This window comes from Haliotis asinina, chromosome 6 (assembly GCF_037392515.1).
Source record: "Haliotis asinina isolate JCU_RB_2024 chromosome 6, JCU_Hal_asi_v2, whole genome shotgun sequence".
NCBI classification, from domain to species: domain Eukaryota; kingdom Metazoa; phylum Mollusca; class Gastropoda; order Lepetellida; family Haliotidae; genus Haliotis; species Haliotis asinina.
In genome coordinates this window covers 36,852,740-36,869,419 of record NC_090285.1, presented here as the reverse complement: position 1 = coordinate 36,869,419, position 16,680 = coordinate 36,852,740, and the positions used below count along the sequence as shown (strand labels likewise).

The 16,680-nt window shown below is 38.1% G+C and overlaps 1 protein-coding gene across 1 annotated transcript in view; it reads left to right on the top strand.

The window, feature by feature from the left end:
* LOC137286817 (SWI/SNF-related matrix-associated actin-dependent regulator of chromatin subfamily A containing DEAD/H box 1 homolog) overlaps window positions 1-16,680 on the top strand; it is a 30,143-nt gene that overhangs the window by 8,869 nt on the left and 4,594 nt on the right. The window contains exons 8-18 of the mRNA XM_067818824.1: window positions 1,154-1,303; window positions 2,589-2,803; window positions 3,804-3,894; window positions 4,423-4,522; window positions 7,288-7,426; window positions 8,610-8,745; window positions 9,773-9,910; window positions 10,114-10,206; window positions 11,032-11,271; window positions 14,082-14,183; window positions 15,059-15,154. Of these exons, the coding sequence (XP_067674925.1) occupies window positions 1,154-1,303; window positions 2,589-2,803; window positions 3,804-3,894; window positions 4,423-4,522; window positions 7,288-7,426; window positions 8,610-8,745; window positions 9,773-9,910; window positions 10,114-10,206; window positions 11,032-11,271; window positions 14,082-14,183; window positions 15,059-15,154 (1,500 nt within the window). The remainder of the gene's footprint in view (window positions 1-1,153; window positions 1,304-2,588; window positions 2,804-3,803; window positions 3,895-4,422; window positions 4,523-7,287; window positions 7,427-8,609; window positions 8,746-9,772; window positions 9,911-10,113; window positions 10,207-11,031; window positions 11,272-14,081; window positions 14,184-15,058; window positions 15,155-16,680) is intronic.

Genomic DNA, 16,680 nt, shown 5'->3' with positions numbered 1-16,680 from the left:
TTGCTGAAGGCCTATTCTACCCCGGACATTCACCTGTTCCTATCTTCAGTGACCCAGTGTGCATTGGATTACTCTGTGGCTTCACGTGAAGTCTTACTCAAGATTGATTTCACTTGTCATTTAATGTGTCAATGAAATCAATGGCTATGTCTTCATACCCTTGACACTTTCACCTTTATAGTTTGGCTTTGGCTGAAACAATGATGTAAGAAGCAATGTTGGTTTAGTTAACTATGTTGCATTTTGCAATGTGTACTACCATTACTACTACGCAGAATATTTCCTGTTTACAGTACCCATGAAGATATGGATTAGAATTGGTCTCCAGTGGTCAGACTTGCTGAATTCCTTGATGCATGTTGATATGTTCTTTAGTCATGATGATGTCCCATTCCTGCATCACCATTGCCCACTGTTTCGTCAGTTCAGTGTGATGCCAGTGTCCACTTATCATGACTTTACAATCTGACCTTACAGTCATCCACTTTACTACCATGTCACTATTGTCAACTATCCCACCACCATGTCCCGATTGTCCACTGAGTCGCTATTGTCCACTGTGCCACCATTATGTCCCAACTGTCTACTGAGTCACTATTGTCCACTATGCCCTGATTGTCCACTGAGTCACTATTGTTTCCTGTGCCACCACTATGTCCCGATTGTCGACTGAGTCGCTATTGTCCTCTGTGCCACCACTATGGCCCTATTGTCCCCTGAGTCGCTATTGTCCACTATGCCACCACTATGTCCAGATTGTCCACTGAGTCGCTATTGTCCACTGTGCCATCACTATGTCCAGATTGTCCACTGAGTCACTATTGTCCACAAAACCAGCACTATGTTCCAATTGTCCACTGAGCCACTATTGTCCACTATGCCACCACTATGTCCCGATTGTCCACTGAGTCGCTATTGTCCACTATGCCACCACTATGTCTTGATTGTCCTCTGAGTCACTATTGTCCACTATGCCACCACTGAGTCACTATTGTCCACTGTGACACCACTATGTCCCGATTGTCCACTGAGTCAGTATTGTCCACTATGCCACCACTGAGTCACTATTGTCCACTATGCCACCACTATGTCCCGATTGTCCACTGAGTCACTATTGTCCACTATGAGTGATTTTCTGCTGCTGCTGCTACAGGAGGAGGAGGAAGCAATGGGCCAGACAGAGATGATACTGTCATTCTTTGAGGAGGCCACAGTGGAGGAGCTGATGACCGTACCAGGGTGTTCCCGGAAGAAGGCAGATCTGATTACCTCGCTCCGGCCGTTCAACAGCTGGGACAATCTGGCAAGTAACATATCAGTTATATTAAGGGGCATTTTTCTGGAATTGGGACATTGGTTGTTGTAAGACTAAGAGCTTTAACTTTTTCTTCGCAAGGTACTAGCTACTTGGTTTAAAAATACAAACCAGCAAGTTGTCAACACTAGCAGGTTTAGACATGTTTCAAAACCCCTTAGCAGGTAGAAGCATTCTTTCATATTGGTGTTAGATCCCTCCCTCCCATTACCAAACATTAGAAGCAGTAATGTTGAATTATGCGCATGCTCACTGAGTTGACTGGTTTTCTGTTGGAAATTATTAGTGACCAACAAAAGCTCCGATGAGCATTTTGTGGGGAAAGTAGAATACCAGTATCGGAAAGGTTCCCAGTGAAAGCGTACAAGTAGCGATCTATCCTTGAAAATGTTGACTAACTGATGAACGTAATTAGGTTCTTTAAAAAATACCAAGTAGCAAGGTGTTGCTGTTGTGTGTCTTTTTCAGGTGGTAAAATAAGATTTTGAACAGCAAATTTGCTACCTCAAAGTGTTAATTTTGAATCCTGTAAGAGTGAAATAATGATTGTAATGAGCACAAGGTTTAATCTAACTGATCCATACCCATTGATTGGATCAGCGCACATTCTGTCAAGCGCTAATTTAACAGGCTCATTTGTTGTCTTAGGCTTGGAAACAGTTGGGTGCAGCAGTCACAGTGACTCTTGTTGATTAAGGTTATGCTTGGTGAACCTGCTGCTCTCTTCCTTATAGCCTGGGCGGTGGGATGGCCTGTTGGTTAAAGCCTATGCTCGGCAGCCCAAAAACCTATGTTTGAGTCCCCACTAAACTCTGTCTTAGATTACCAAATAGTTTCTGACATTGATATGGTACATTTCTGTTGTTTTTCCATGTAGATTCTGTTTCCAGAAAATGTTTCACAAATATGAATATCAGCTGACATTATATTCAGTCCACATAAAATCTAGCCAGTAATGTCCCATACCTTTGAATGTACTGAACTGAAGGCACCATGGTTGGTAAGTCAGGCTTTTGGATCAATAGAATTCAAACAGACATGGTTTAGAGTGACTGAGTCAGTTTGGTTTTGCACTGCTTTTAGCAACATTCCAGCAATATCTCAGTGGGGGACACTGCAATTGATCTTCACACGCACACATATTCAACGTGATGAGTGAGCTCATAACCACGAGGCTACCCCACCGCCCCCTTACTTGTAAGAAAGGTTCATGTTAGTGTTGACAATGTAACACAATGCAGGGAGTAAAGAAAATGGGATATTTCATATGTAGGTACAGAAGTTTGAGTCCACAAAGTCACTGTCGTACAACCTGATCAGTGGTTGCAAGGAGACCATCCATGTCCGAGCAATCGTCACAAAACTGATGAAGAGATGTGAGAAGATTGCAGAAGAGATGGAGTCTGTTGTGTCCAGTTTGACTGATCCCTCAGCATCAGGGACGGAGACGGACAGAATCACCAAACAGCCAGATCTTCTCAGTAAAACGTAAGGCGTGGGGACATTCACATACGTCGGCTAGATCCATTATTGCTAGTTTTTCTGACCCAAAACTGATATTTGAGAATGTAACTATTCAACTTGGAATAATCTTTGGTTTAAGCAAGCTGAGGGGATGGGTTATCTCATTGTGTCCCTTGGACATGCCAGGATCCTATGAGTTTAGGTCTGAACACCTTGAGAAATAGCCATTGACCCACTAGCCCGTGGCTAGTGAAAATCCAGGCAGGCAAGTAGATATCTGCAGTTACTGGCCTGACTGGTGATTGATTATCACTGTGTCATTTCATATATATGTCACTCTCTTCGTTGTAATGAACTTATGTATCATGTAAGATTAAGGCCTGATAAAATACTCATCATATTAGCAACTTAATGAAGAAACCCTTGTCTACATTCAAATTTTGAGCAAGTGACTTATTGTAAGGGCTAGTAACTTTCAGGCACAGCTATCGTGACTGGCTTGCAAAATTTGGAAATTATTTTGCTCACTGGATATGAATCTAGGTTTACCCAGGTTAAATTTATATCATTGCAGAACCATACACTTTCACATGGACTCATGGTCTTTTGTTTGTTGTTAGCCATATTGATAATAAGGAATAACCTTTCTCTTTGCCTTATTGACAATGGGGAAAAGCTGCTTTGTTAGCCTTATTGTTAATGGGGAAAAACATCCCTCCTAGCCTGAATGGCAGTGGGGAGTAATATCGCTGTTGCGTCGTTGATAATGGGGAGTAACCTCTCTTTGCCTTATTGATAATGGGGATTAACCGCGCTGTTGGCCTTATTGATAATTGGGAATAATCTTGCTGTTGACCTTATTGATATTTGGGAATGTCTGTGCTTATCATATAATTGCCTCTGTAAAGCCTTCCTTGGATATATACTTGAACTACTAGCTGAATCAAGATGGAAATATACTTTGACGCCATAGTTTCTTGTATGGAATGTTTTGAGATGAAAATGGTCCATGATATGTTTACAGGTATGAACTGAAGCCATATCAGATGATTGGACTGAACTGGCTACGTATCATGCACTCTCAAGAACTGAATGGCATCCTTGCTGATGAAATGGTGAGTTTATACCATTTTATTAACATTTCCTTAAGTTTACCTTGTCTTGAGTGAACAGAACCTGTTATGTAGTTCCTAATACATTTTATGAAGCATTTGTTCATGTTATTGTTCATGTTTGTCAGAACCCAGATGTTTCTACTGTGTTGTTAACGAAACTGATCTGTACAGTTCTGTCGTCAGCTATTTATCTTTCATCTTAGAGTTTGTATAATATTGACAAATAGATTTGCTATTCATCTTGAATATGATAAGGATGATGGTAGAAATCATTCATGTTAGTTTATCCATTGTTAAATTATTCTATACTGTGTACACAGGTGCATAGTGTGATGCCCATTTCTGGCATCCCCTGCCATGATACGGTGTCAAACTATTGCTAACAACAGCATAAAACCTCACAAATGCATGCACATCGTGACACGAGCGAAGCATTCTTAAGTGTGATGTTATACCCCATTTCATTCACTCGCTCACTCATATTTCAAAAGGGTAGAGGCACATGACCCATTGTGTTTGTCTTTGCAGGGTTTAGGGAAGACTATTCAGGCAATCGCCTTCCTCACCCACCTCATAGAGCAAGGTGACACTGGACCACACGTCATCATAGTACCTTCATCAACAATAGGTAAGATATAGACAATCTCTTCCTTGAATCCTAGATGTGTCATCATTATTATTTTTGGTCTGTCACTGTTTCCTAGTGGTTAATGTGTTCGCTCATCATTCCGTAAACCTACCCACCTTGATACTGTGTGTGAAGCCCATTTCTGGTGTCCCGGTTCCATGATATTGCTGGAATATTGTTATACGCAGCATAAAACTACACTTAATCGGTGTCTCTGAAGGCTTATCTCCCACTTTGAGATGACATGCTGCTACATTACTGATCTACTGAATGTTGTGTTAGACCCAGTGCTGAACCTCCTTGCCTTGGAATTGGATGAGGGAGATGGGTAGTTCAGTCTTTCGAGACACTGCGATCCTCTGGACAGGGTTGCCTCCCTTGGGCACATGAGAGCAGTTTGAATGTTAGTTTGACTCCTGGTCCTCCCAGTTCTTTGAGTTAACATGTTACTACTATAAATCATGAAACTAAAGTGTCTCAAAATTAATACAAGCTGAGGAATTTGTGTTGATCATGAAATGTGTCACCCTGAATCTTTGATGTTTATTTTCATTTCATGCTTGCTATTTACCAAATAACCTGAACTGAGCTTGTGAAGCATTGAATGGAAATGAGCTGATGATTTTTTTATTATGCTGCCATGTTTGGTCACATGATTGTTTGTTACTGCTTGTCGTACGACAAAATTTGTAAATAGAGTCTTACTCGAAACACTTTAAAGGTGACCAAAGATCGCAAAGTGATCCTGTGTGGTTGGGGAATGTCCAGTTTGACTGATGTGCTTGAGTGATTTTAAACAATGACAAATGATTGTAACCAGTGATAATTGGATGTGACTGTAATGAGGAAGTGACCTATATTGGTGTAATGTGTAGTGTCAACACTCCAGCCATTGTTATGTTCTCGTAATTTGTCGATGAGTAGGTTCAGTGGATATCAGTTAGTGTCATGGAAATTAGTTTTCTATTGTCAAGAGATGTGAGATGTCTATATTGTTGTTATATTCTATATTGTTATGATGAATGCTAACTTGGAGACAGTAAAGACAAGGGTTTTCTGTCTTCAGTTGTCAAAAGTAGACATGGTCAGACAGAAATGCATCTTTATAATAATGCTAGAAGAATACTAACATGTTTTTTCGCAGTAATAAAATGTGCACATTAATTTCATGATTTACAGTATTTCTTGCGAATTTCTCCAAAGTGGTAGTCTAAGAGCAGCACTGCTTTGGCTTGTTAAGATCTAGGTACAGATTGTTTTTCTGTAGAAAACGGCAACTAACAGGATAAGGGTAGTAAGGCTCAGTGACTTGGTGAAACATGTCTCTGTAATTGAAGATTGATGCTCATGATGATGATATGGATTGTCTGGCCCAGACTAGATTATTTACAGACCATGGCTATTGTAGCTCAGTCGCTCCTGGATTCTGTGGTGGCAGAAAAAATAGCGGAATTTACGTTTCCATGCAGAAAAACATCTGGTCTGTGAAAAACACATTTCCGTGCGGAATTTGCCACTATTCTGCTTTGCTTATTTGCATATTTTAAAAATTGAGTGAAAACTGACTGATAGCCGAAACGAAAATTAGGGTTGATGTCAGAAGTAGGATCGGTTTCATATAAGACGAACTGACATATTTATAGTGACAACATTTTCAAAATAATTACGATTAAAGATACCTTATTAATAAAGTAAGTTTCAGGCATGTTTCAAATAGAATTAGATGAATTTGACACAGTAATTATGTTTTCAAAATCGATCAGTTTGAAAGTAGAAATTATTTCAGATTTTGTTTAAATATAAAATTGTTGTTATTTGCTTAAAACCAGAAATTGTTCATCTGCATCAAAGTTACGAATGAGAGGAGTGTTTAATTCTCAAACACAGAAAAAGGTGTCGGTTCTTTGTCATCAAACTTACTCAAGATGTGATGTGTACTGTCGACTTAACTTTATATCTGTCGAGAATTAAACTATGAAGGTCTGCATAATGTTTTTGTTGTTTTTTCTAAATGTTTTAACTGCAGAATGTTATGCCGAATATTAAAAAATGGGGTGCAGAATTTGCTTAAATTTACTGTGGAATTCTTACAAATTTACTGCAGAATCCAGGAGGGACTGGTAGCTGGAATACCGCAGTGCTACGTAACAAACAAACTTTTGGCTTATCTTCACATTAAGCTGTGATCTGACTGTTAAAAGATGCATTAATCCCTACTTACTGATTCACTAGAGCAGAATGTTCAATAGAAATGGATTTTTAGTCCAGGTTTATGGTTCATGTGCGATTTTTCAACACTGCTTGTTTGACAGTGATGACAAAGTTTTCTGCCACATTATTAGGATTCTAACTTGGGATTCTCAAAAGAGATAAGACCGTATGGTCTTACCAATGTATGGTACATACTGTGCAGTACAAGACCTTCGGGTTGGTGTGTTTAGGTTCAGTATAGAGAACTTACTTCTGGGAAATAGGGTCTGTCGAGGAGAAAAAGTTATTGATTTTGACAATGTGATTAGATTTCTGAACATTTTAGAAAAGGTTTAGAAAGGTTATTAAAATGATGGTACAAAAGCAGAAAATACCAAATTCTTGGATTACATTGCTTTATACCGAACCAAAGGCAAAGTATGGCAGTTCCACTAACAGTAATACCGTTTCACCCCAATTTATCATCACATTATTGTTGATCACACTTTGTGGGTTTGTTTAATGTAAATTCTGTGCTGAACATGAGCAGATTCCTCATTGATGTGGTGTTTCAGAAAACTGGTTACGAGAGGCCAGGAACTGGTGCCCATCGATGAAGGTGACCATGTACTATGGCAGTCAAGATGAACGCAGACTTGTCCGTCATCGGATCCTCATGGATGGAAAGAAAAACTTCAATGTTTTACTTACTACGTAAGTAAAAGTCATTGTGTGCTCATGCTGTTGATCACTGGATTGTGTGTTCCAAACTCAATTATTTACAGTCTGCTACCATATAGCTAGAATATTGCTGTGTGCAGTGTTATACAACCAACCAACCAACCAGCCAACCAACCAACCAACCACTAGTGCATTCCTGCAACCAACCACTAGTACATTCCTGCAACATTATTATGATATCCTGCAAGAAACAAACAAATGATCACAGGAAAATTCAAGTGTTTCTTTAATATTTTAATCACCATTTTTGATAGCTTTGTTGTGATAAAACTCGAATATAATTAAAGAACTCTTGGATTTTCCTGTGATCCTTTATTTGTGTCCCTCAGTATAGTTTCCAATATTGCTGTAGTTGGGCGATATTAGTATAAAACAAACTTTAGTTTTTGAGCAATTATGATAATTTATTTATTAATTCATATTGCTTACTATATGGCTATATTATATTAAGTATTCGTGACAATCTCATCACACAGTGAACTCTAAAGTGGCTTTAACCAAAGGGAAGTAACTCTAATCTGAGGTCATACTCAAATGATGATCCTTGCAAACCAACACACAGCAGGGTTGAATTGATGTATTATTTAAAACTATTTTGAACTATTAGAACTATGAATTCTTTTGCATGATATCAGCAGTAATTGTGGCATTTTTAAAAGTTCTGTCAATATACTTTTGTTGGGAGACAGTTGCATCACTTTGATGTTTATGATAAATTGCATGTGATGGTGTATGAGTGATTTGTTTGTAACCGATCATAAGACAGGCTACAAAGATAAAGTCATAAGAAAAATATCTATAGCAAATATAGGGAATATTATCATTAATATAAAAATAGTGTCATTGATAATATCATTCATGAACGTTTTGATAGATACACACAGTTGTGCGATACACAAAGTTTTATTTATATTTTCATATTTATGAGCTGCTTCTAAATTTTGTTCACAATGTTGTTTTCTTACTAATCCCTGCACAAACATGTCACCATTCTCCAGTGGTGTGAAATATTTCATTTCTTCTCAGCATTTTTGGCACTTTGGCTCAAAGTTACATCTTGGTAATATCAGTAATTGATTGATATTTAGTGACTGACTATCAATGATTATGATGTGTATTGATAGTCACCCCTAAGAGTGTGATATTGTTTCCACAGGTACACAATAGCGACAGGGTCAGTGGAAGACCGGTCACTCTTCAAGAAATGTGCCTTCCACTACGCTGTGTTTGATGAGGGACACATGCTGAAAAATATGGCATCTCTACGCTTTCAAAATCTGATGAAAATAAGGGTATGTATAACACTGACAGAGTCTGATGAAAATAAGGCTATGTATAACACTGACAGAATCTGATGAAAATAAGGGTGTGTATAACACTGACAGAATCTGATGAAAATGAGGGTGTTGTAACACTGACAGAATATGATGAAAATAAGGGTATGTATAACACTGACAGAATCTGATGAAAATAGGGGTATGTATAATACTGACAATGACTTTTGATTAGATTTTCCTCTTCCTGAATAAGCCCATTTGCCATTATCAATACCGACAGCAACTACATGCATATATACTCCAATATTGAATTTATTTGTCATTTTTGCAACCAAACATGCTATAGTTATTTCATTTGTTGTTACCATGACATGATTTGACTGTATGTAAAATGCACCAGGACAGAATATTAGTGAACTGCAGGCATATAGTAATAGTTTTGACTATGTGCACCATGGTTTGTTAGATGTGTTTCGCTAACCCTTTCCTTCACAAAATGGCCCCTCACTCTTAGTAACTCTAAGCTTATGTTCTAGTCTTAGTCATATTGTTGAACTGAACTCTAAGAAATCCCTTAGTTCATATACTTGTAGACTTTAGGTATAAAAAGTTTAAGCAAAGTACTACAGCTAGTACCTGACATGACTGTTAGTGTTTAGAGAATTGTTTAAACCCATGGAAATGGCTGTTGTTCACAGACAACATATGCCAGTTGAAAAGTCTTGAATAGACTTTAAGACATTTATTCATTTCTCAACTAGAATTTTTCTGCAGCAACCCCTGCTTTCATTAGCAGCAACTAACATGATTGAGTGGTCAGCATGGTCGTTTTATTTTTCATCAAGGTATTCTGCTTGTCATTAAATTTCATTCAGATTTCTTGTTGGGAGTGATTAATGCCACACATGTTGTATTTTGAGAAAGTGGTGTTGAATAGCTGAATATCTAATGTGTACCACTGGAATCTATGAACATCCGCATAGCAGCATGCAGTTGAAAACTCAAACTGTATATGAGCTAAAATGTGTTTTGTTTCCTGTAGGCTGAACGTCGCCTCCTGCTGACAGGGACCCCATTACAGAACAACCTGGTTGAACTCATGTCATTGCTCTGTTTTGTCATGCCAGAGCTCTTCATTGGGAAAACAGAACCGCTGAAAAAGATATTTGCCATGATTAGTGTAAGTAAAAGAGCAGAGTAAAATGTGTTTATTTCCATATTCTGAAGTAACACATTTTTGTTAATTGTGTTGAATTTTTAAAAATATTATTAGACAATTGTAAAAAAAACTAACAGAATTTTGTGGTGCAATTTTTCATTGTGACTGAGCACAATGATAAAGGTAGGCATGTTTGCTGACAACTGTTGTTTGTTTTGTTACAGCGAGATGACAGTCAGGGTCGCTACGAGAAAACTAGAATAGCACAAGCTAAGAGGATCATGAAGCCTTTTCTACTGAGAAGACTCAAAAGTGATGTATGTTGTGTTTTGTTACATGATTTGGAAATGCCCAATTATGATTGGTTTGCCAAGTTCAAATTACAATAAGCACTGTTGACAGACACAACTGCTTCGACACCGTCGCGACAGCAGAATTATTGCTTATGGACAAGGAATTTTGTCAGAGCACAAAAATATTTTGTTTGATTACACAGCCAATGAATTAATTACTGAGTTATGGTTCACAGGTTATGGAAAATATGTGTGGCACCAAATTTTCCTGTGTGTAGATAAATATGCAAAGTAGGATTACCTCAAGTCACACTTTGCAAAAACAGTGTGAATTTGTTCATACATTCCATGTTTTCTTGTTGATCGAGTAGTTAGTTCTGATTGTATTTACAACTGTATATTGATAATAATCGTATAGTGTTTCCTTGTCCTTGTTAAGTTGAGCTTGCTGCATATTATAGATGGTCTGTTTTATATCATAATCATGATGGTTGTTTAATTAGATAATGATTATCTGGTATGATTACTTCCTGTATTTTGCCACTCTGAACACTGTGTTTTATGACACACTATTATTGACGATCTGTGTATATGACAAGACAGTGTCATACCAATCTGTCCATTATGAGGGCAGGAGTGTAGTCTTGTACACTGAAGCCCTGGGTTTGATTACCTGTGGGTACATTGTGTGAAACCCATTTCTTGTGTCCCCCTGCTGTGATATTGCTGAAATATTGTTAAAAGTGGCGCACAGCCATACTCAATCACTCCATTCTGAGTATGAGTGTTTATTGACAGAGTGTATTATAATGGTCTTGTAATATGATTGTCTCATGTGATTTTATGCAGGTTCTGAAGCAACTTCCCAAGAAGACAGAAGAGGTAGTCCGGTGTCCGATGATCCCAGACCAACAGGAGCTGTACGAGTCCCTGATCGCCCAGTACGCCCGCCAGATGGACAACACTGACAACCCTAATGGTGGCATGTCCATGTTCATGCAGCTCCGTAAGGTCGCCAACCATCCGCTGCTGGTGCGCAACCACTACACAGATGAGAAGTTAGTGGCCATGTCCAAACAGATTGCCAAGGTGGGTCTTGTGCCATGGTTTATAGCCTGTCAAAACAGGTAGCTAAAGTGGATCTTCTACCATGATTTGTAGCCTTTCCAAACAGATTGCTTGAGTGGGTTTTGTGCCATGAATTATTGTGATGTGCTAACAAATTGCCAAGGTGGGTTTTGTGCTATGAATTATTGTGATCTGACAAATTGCCAAGGTGGGTTTTTGTGCCATGAATTATTGTGATGTCCTAACAAATTGCCAAATTGCCAAGATGGGTTTTATGGTATGAATTATTGTGATGTGCTAACAAATTGCCAAGGTGGGTTTTGTGCTATGAATTATTATGATGTCCTAACAAATTGCCAAGGTGTGTCTTCTGCCATGATATTGTGATGGCGAGACCCGTGAAGGTCCCGGGGTAGAATAGGCCTTCAGCAACCCATGCTTGCCATAAAAGGCGACTCAGCTTGTCGTAAGAGGCGACTAACGGGATCGGGTGGTCAGGCTCGCTGACTTGGTTGACGCGTGTCATCGGTTCCCAATTGCGCAGATCGATGCTCATGTTGTTGATCACTGGATTGTCTGGTCCAGACTCGATTATTTACAGACCGCCGCCATATAGCTGTAATATTGCTGAGTGTGGCGTAAAACTAAACTCACTCACTCACTCACTGTGATGGCGATCACGAAGATTGAGAAATTATTTTTTCCAGTTAAATTGCAAAATTCATATGATACAAAAGCTTGTAAATTATTAGTCATTACGAGATATCTTTTTATGTATTTCCCTTTTGTAATTTTTATAGCTAATGGCAGTGCAGAAATTATTACCATAATTATCATGTAGTTAGTTTTGCGAGTATATACTAGTATTATTGGCAACCTCGTTTTCACGTAATTCAGTGTTTTGAAATCTCTTTTTTGGTAACAAATCTGTCAAAGATCGTAGCATGTTGTTTCAAGCATTATAATGTATTGTCATTCGTAAAATATCATAAGCTATTGCCATCACATTACGCTATTGGTTTAGAACACAGTTGCACTTTGTAAGAGTCAATGTCAACAATGTCGCCTGTCAAAACGATCTTGTTTACATTTTCAAGCACTTTTGAATTGACCACACTTTTTTTTTATATTTCCTTGTTCTAAGCATCCAGTTTCGAAAACTGACCATCAGATATGGATTAATCATACCTTGTCCTTCAACAAACTGTGACATAATCCCTGTGACACTTGTTAATTAACCATTCTTTGGTGAATTTGTGATCTGGGCCGAGCTACGTGTTTTGGTGACGCCCGCCATTTTAACTTTGTGACAACCAGCCTATGTCGCAATGGGGATACCGCTACTTTTGACTCAGTTTAGTGTTTTCATTATAAGTTTACGTAATCTTGTGAATTACAAACAGCAGAACCCAGAATTGTATTTGATGATATGTCAGTTCATCTTGCAAAGCCGATGTTAGTTCTGACAACGGGAACTATGTAATTCCCACTGTTGTATTCATATGCGATGTTCAGCATATTTATGAACATGTTTTCTATAAACACGACTTCCAGTGCCACTGTCAAATTGTATGAGCGACTGAGTCATGTTGTTAAACATCTTATGTGCCAGATAAGCTCCAGTTGCCTCCTGACATCTGTAATCTTCCTCTTTGAATTGTCCATCATAGTTCCCAGTCGATGTCGCTCGTTGTTATTCCTTCCCCCTGAGCAGGCAGCAAGGACGTAGCAGGACGTAGAGAGACGTAATTGTTGATCTTATGATATTGGAGGGCATTTAATGATTTAATGAGGCGTAATTAATTGGTGGGTAAAAATAGTCATTTTCGTACCAGATTACCTTCTGAGGTAATGCGTCTTCCCCTTTATTTCAGTGGTATCATGTTGAGAAAGTAGATCTATCAAAAGAATAAGGACGTAACGGGACGTAATATCTCGTGATTTGATCGGTCTAGAACTGACATGTGACCATTTTCTCGCACCTATAAATACGATGCGATCCAGTTTGGGTCATTCTGACTTTGGCAGTCTACAGGTCAGTCTCAAACTAAGGGCAGATAATTCAGCCTGAAAGTTCCCCTTGTCCTTACAATTATAATAGCTGATGCCATAAATAGACTACACTTTTCGAACACAGACACAAATTATTATCTTAATAACTATCGAGTTATTCAGATTACCAAATAATTAAGCCATCACCATATCTACATAACAGTCACTACCACTGAAGCCATAGGTCATACTTTTATTGCCCTAACACTGGTCCATGCACATAAACCTTAAGCTTGAGAGGGATCTACTTAGTGAAAAAGAGCATTGTGCAGAATTACATTTATACCCATGAATAAACAGCTATTTATTCATTGAAAAGAAGTGTTTGACTTTTCCTGAAAACAAGACTGACAAGGTTTATTGAAAGTTTGAGTCTCGGCCGCCACAATATGTAGCCTATGGACGAGAATTTTCAATGGATCTGTGAATTTCCTGGATTTTTCTTGAATTTTTTAGATGTAAATATGCAATGAAAAAACCCGGCTCTTTTGTGCCCTGTCGTTGTCATGTCTGAGCCTGACCACACAGATTGCCAAGATGTGGTTTGCAATAGGGACCTCTAGTAGTCACCAGATGTAAGCTTTGTTGCATGAAATCAGGTGTCCGAATCATGCTGTGGTTGTCATGTCATCATATCCTGACAGATTAGACCGATAGCATTACTTGATTTGTCTGGTACATACTTGAATATTTACAGACAACCATCATACATCTGAAACATTGCTCACAGTGGACGACAAGGATTTGTGTTAATGATGCTGGTACTGTTTCGGTTCCAGGAGCCATCCCACAGAGATCGAGGAGCACTGCCCCACCTCATACAGGAAGACATGGCTGTACTGAATGACTTTGATATAAATAATCTCTGCCACCAATACAAGGTGAGGTGTGGGGATTCGATACATATCTCGAACTTGTTAGTTATGTTACTGTAGAATGAGTATAAGTGAGTTAGTTCTGCATCGCTTTTTGCAATATTTCAGCAGTATCATGGTGGGGGACACAAGAAATAGGCTTCACACATTGTATCCAGGTGGGGAATTGGGGTGATGAGGCAACACTTTAACCACTCGGCTACCCCACTACCCTACTTATTGTAGAAGTAACCTCCAAGATATAATCTGACATGTGGGCCCACCTGTATAAAGGGTGATATATGACCCTAAATGCAGTATTTTGTGTCAGTTTTGATAGGTTTAGCTCTTTGAGCTTGATTAATCTTGATTCTTGTTAATCTTGTGAATAGAAGAATGCTGTTATGAGCATGACATCTGTGACATGCAAAATACACCAGAAAGTGCCAAAATATTTCATGAAACGTATACTGAACAGTAAAAGAAATGCAACTCTAGCTTTTTGTGAGGTTTTTAAATACAAAATATAAACATGAAAGCTTACTTTTATGGTATTTCATTTTTTTGAAACTTGCGTGTCTTTTCCTGTTCTGGACAAAAAGAGTTTTAGATAAATATGTGAATTGTGAAATTAGTGAATAATGATCTATTAATCATTGACACACTGATGTAATATCAATAATAAAAATATCAGTAACCCTAACTTGTTTTGTCCAGTATATATAGAAGGGGAACCCTATGATCTAAAATACAGTCCATTTGTATTCAAATGAGAATGAATGAATAATTAAATAGCTGGAAATAGGGATAAAAGCACGAAACAGAACTAACACAGATGGTCCTGAAACCACTGTACTTTTTTGATTAATCATGAAAAAAGTTGTTACGTTTTATCATTGCAGAAATATATAGGTTCCTTTGCATTAGACGTCAGCCTGATCTCTGAGTCAGGAAAGTTCCGGATGTTGGATGATCTGCTGGAGAAGTACGAGAGACAGGTAATACATCCTTTGCCAATAGCCTCCCTTTATGTATTATAGTGATGGTGATGTTTTTTGGATGGGGGGGGGGGAGAAATTTATTTGCTTTTGTTCAGTGCCACAGTCAGCAGTATCCTAGTTTTATGGTGGTGGTCAGTGAAAAATCAAGTGTGAATAAGATGATATAGTGATCAACATCATGGGGATATTTGGATATGACAAGTGATTAATGGCAATGTAGGAAACCTAACAAAAAGTTCTACCAGACACCAATACTGGTAACACTGAAAAGAATGTTTTGTGTGTAACTGCAAATCATTCACAAGCTAACTTTCACATTCACATTGCAAACAGTTATAAGAACTACACTCAATCACAGTGCTGTTAAATCTTAACCAAGAATGTTTTGTGTGTAACTGCAAATCATTCACAAGCTAACTTTCACATTCACATTGCAAACAGTTATAAGAACTACACTCAATCACAGTGCTGATAAATCTTAACCAAGAATGTTTTGTGTGTAACTGCAAATCATGCACAAGTTAACTTTCACATTCACATTGCAAACAGTTATAAGAACTACACTCAATCACAGTGCTGATAAATCTTAACCAAGAATGTTTTGTGTGTAACTGCAAATCATTCACAAGTTAACTTTCACATTCACATTGCAAACAGTTATAAGAACTACACTCAATCACAGTGCTGTTAAATCTTAACCAAGAATGTTTTGTGTGTAACTGCAAATCATTCACAAGCTAACTTTCACATTCACATTGCAAACAGTTATAAGAACTACACTCAATCACAGTGCTGATAAATCTTAACCAAGAATGTTTTGTGTGTAACTGCAAATCATTCACAAGTTAACTTTCACATTCACATTGCAAACAGTTATAAGAACTACACTCAATCACAGTGCTGTTAAATCTTAACCAAGAATGTTTTGTGTGTAACTGCAAATCATTCACAAGTTAACTTTCACATTCACATTGCAAACAGTTATAAGAACTACACTCAATCTCAGTGCTGTGAAACTGTTAAATCTTGACCATAGGAAACTTCACTCAATATTTTGTCGAAATTGAATGATCTTGACACAAATCTCGACTGATAAATCTCAAGTGATTTTGTTCTCAAAGTAGTTGCAGAGATAAGATTCTCATGATTGCAAATAAAATACTGCCCTGATTGTCGGACTGGTAGGATTCATTTCTCACAAGTCCTCCGCAGAATTTATCCATCTTTGATGTTCAGACAGGCAGTTGTTTCCTACAGTGTTTTTGTGTGTTTTATTACTTTTAAGAGATTAAATTGATCCAGATAAAGGTAGAAATAGGTGTGGAAATGGATTGCATGTTCAGGCTTGGTGACGTGTTTGATTATTGCTTGTATCCTGACATACTGCATTATTGCTTACCATGTCCTTTACATGAGTATTTTGTCCAGACACAGTTATTTACTGGGGGCTTTAATACAGGGAGACTATTGCTGAGGGTCTATTTAAACCACAAACAACAACCTGTCAGACATGAACAAATGCC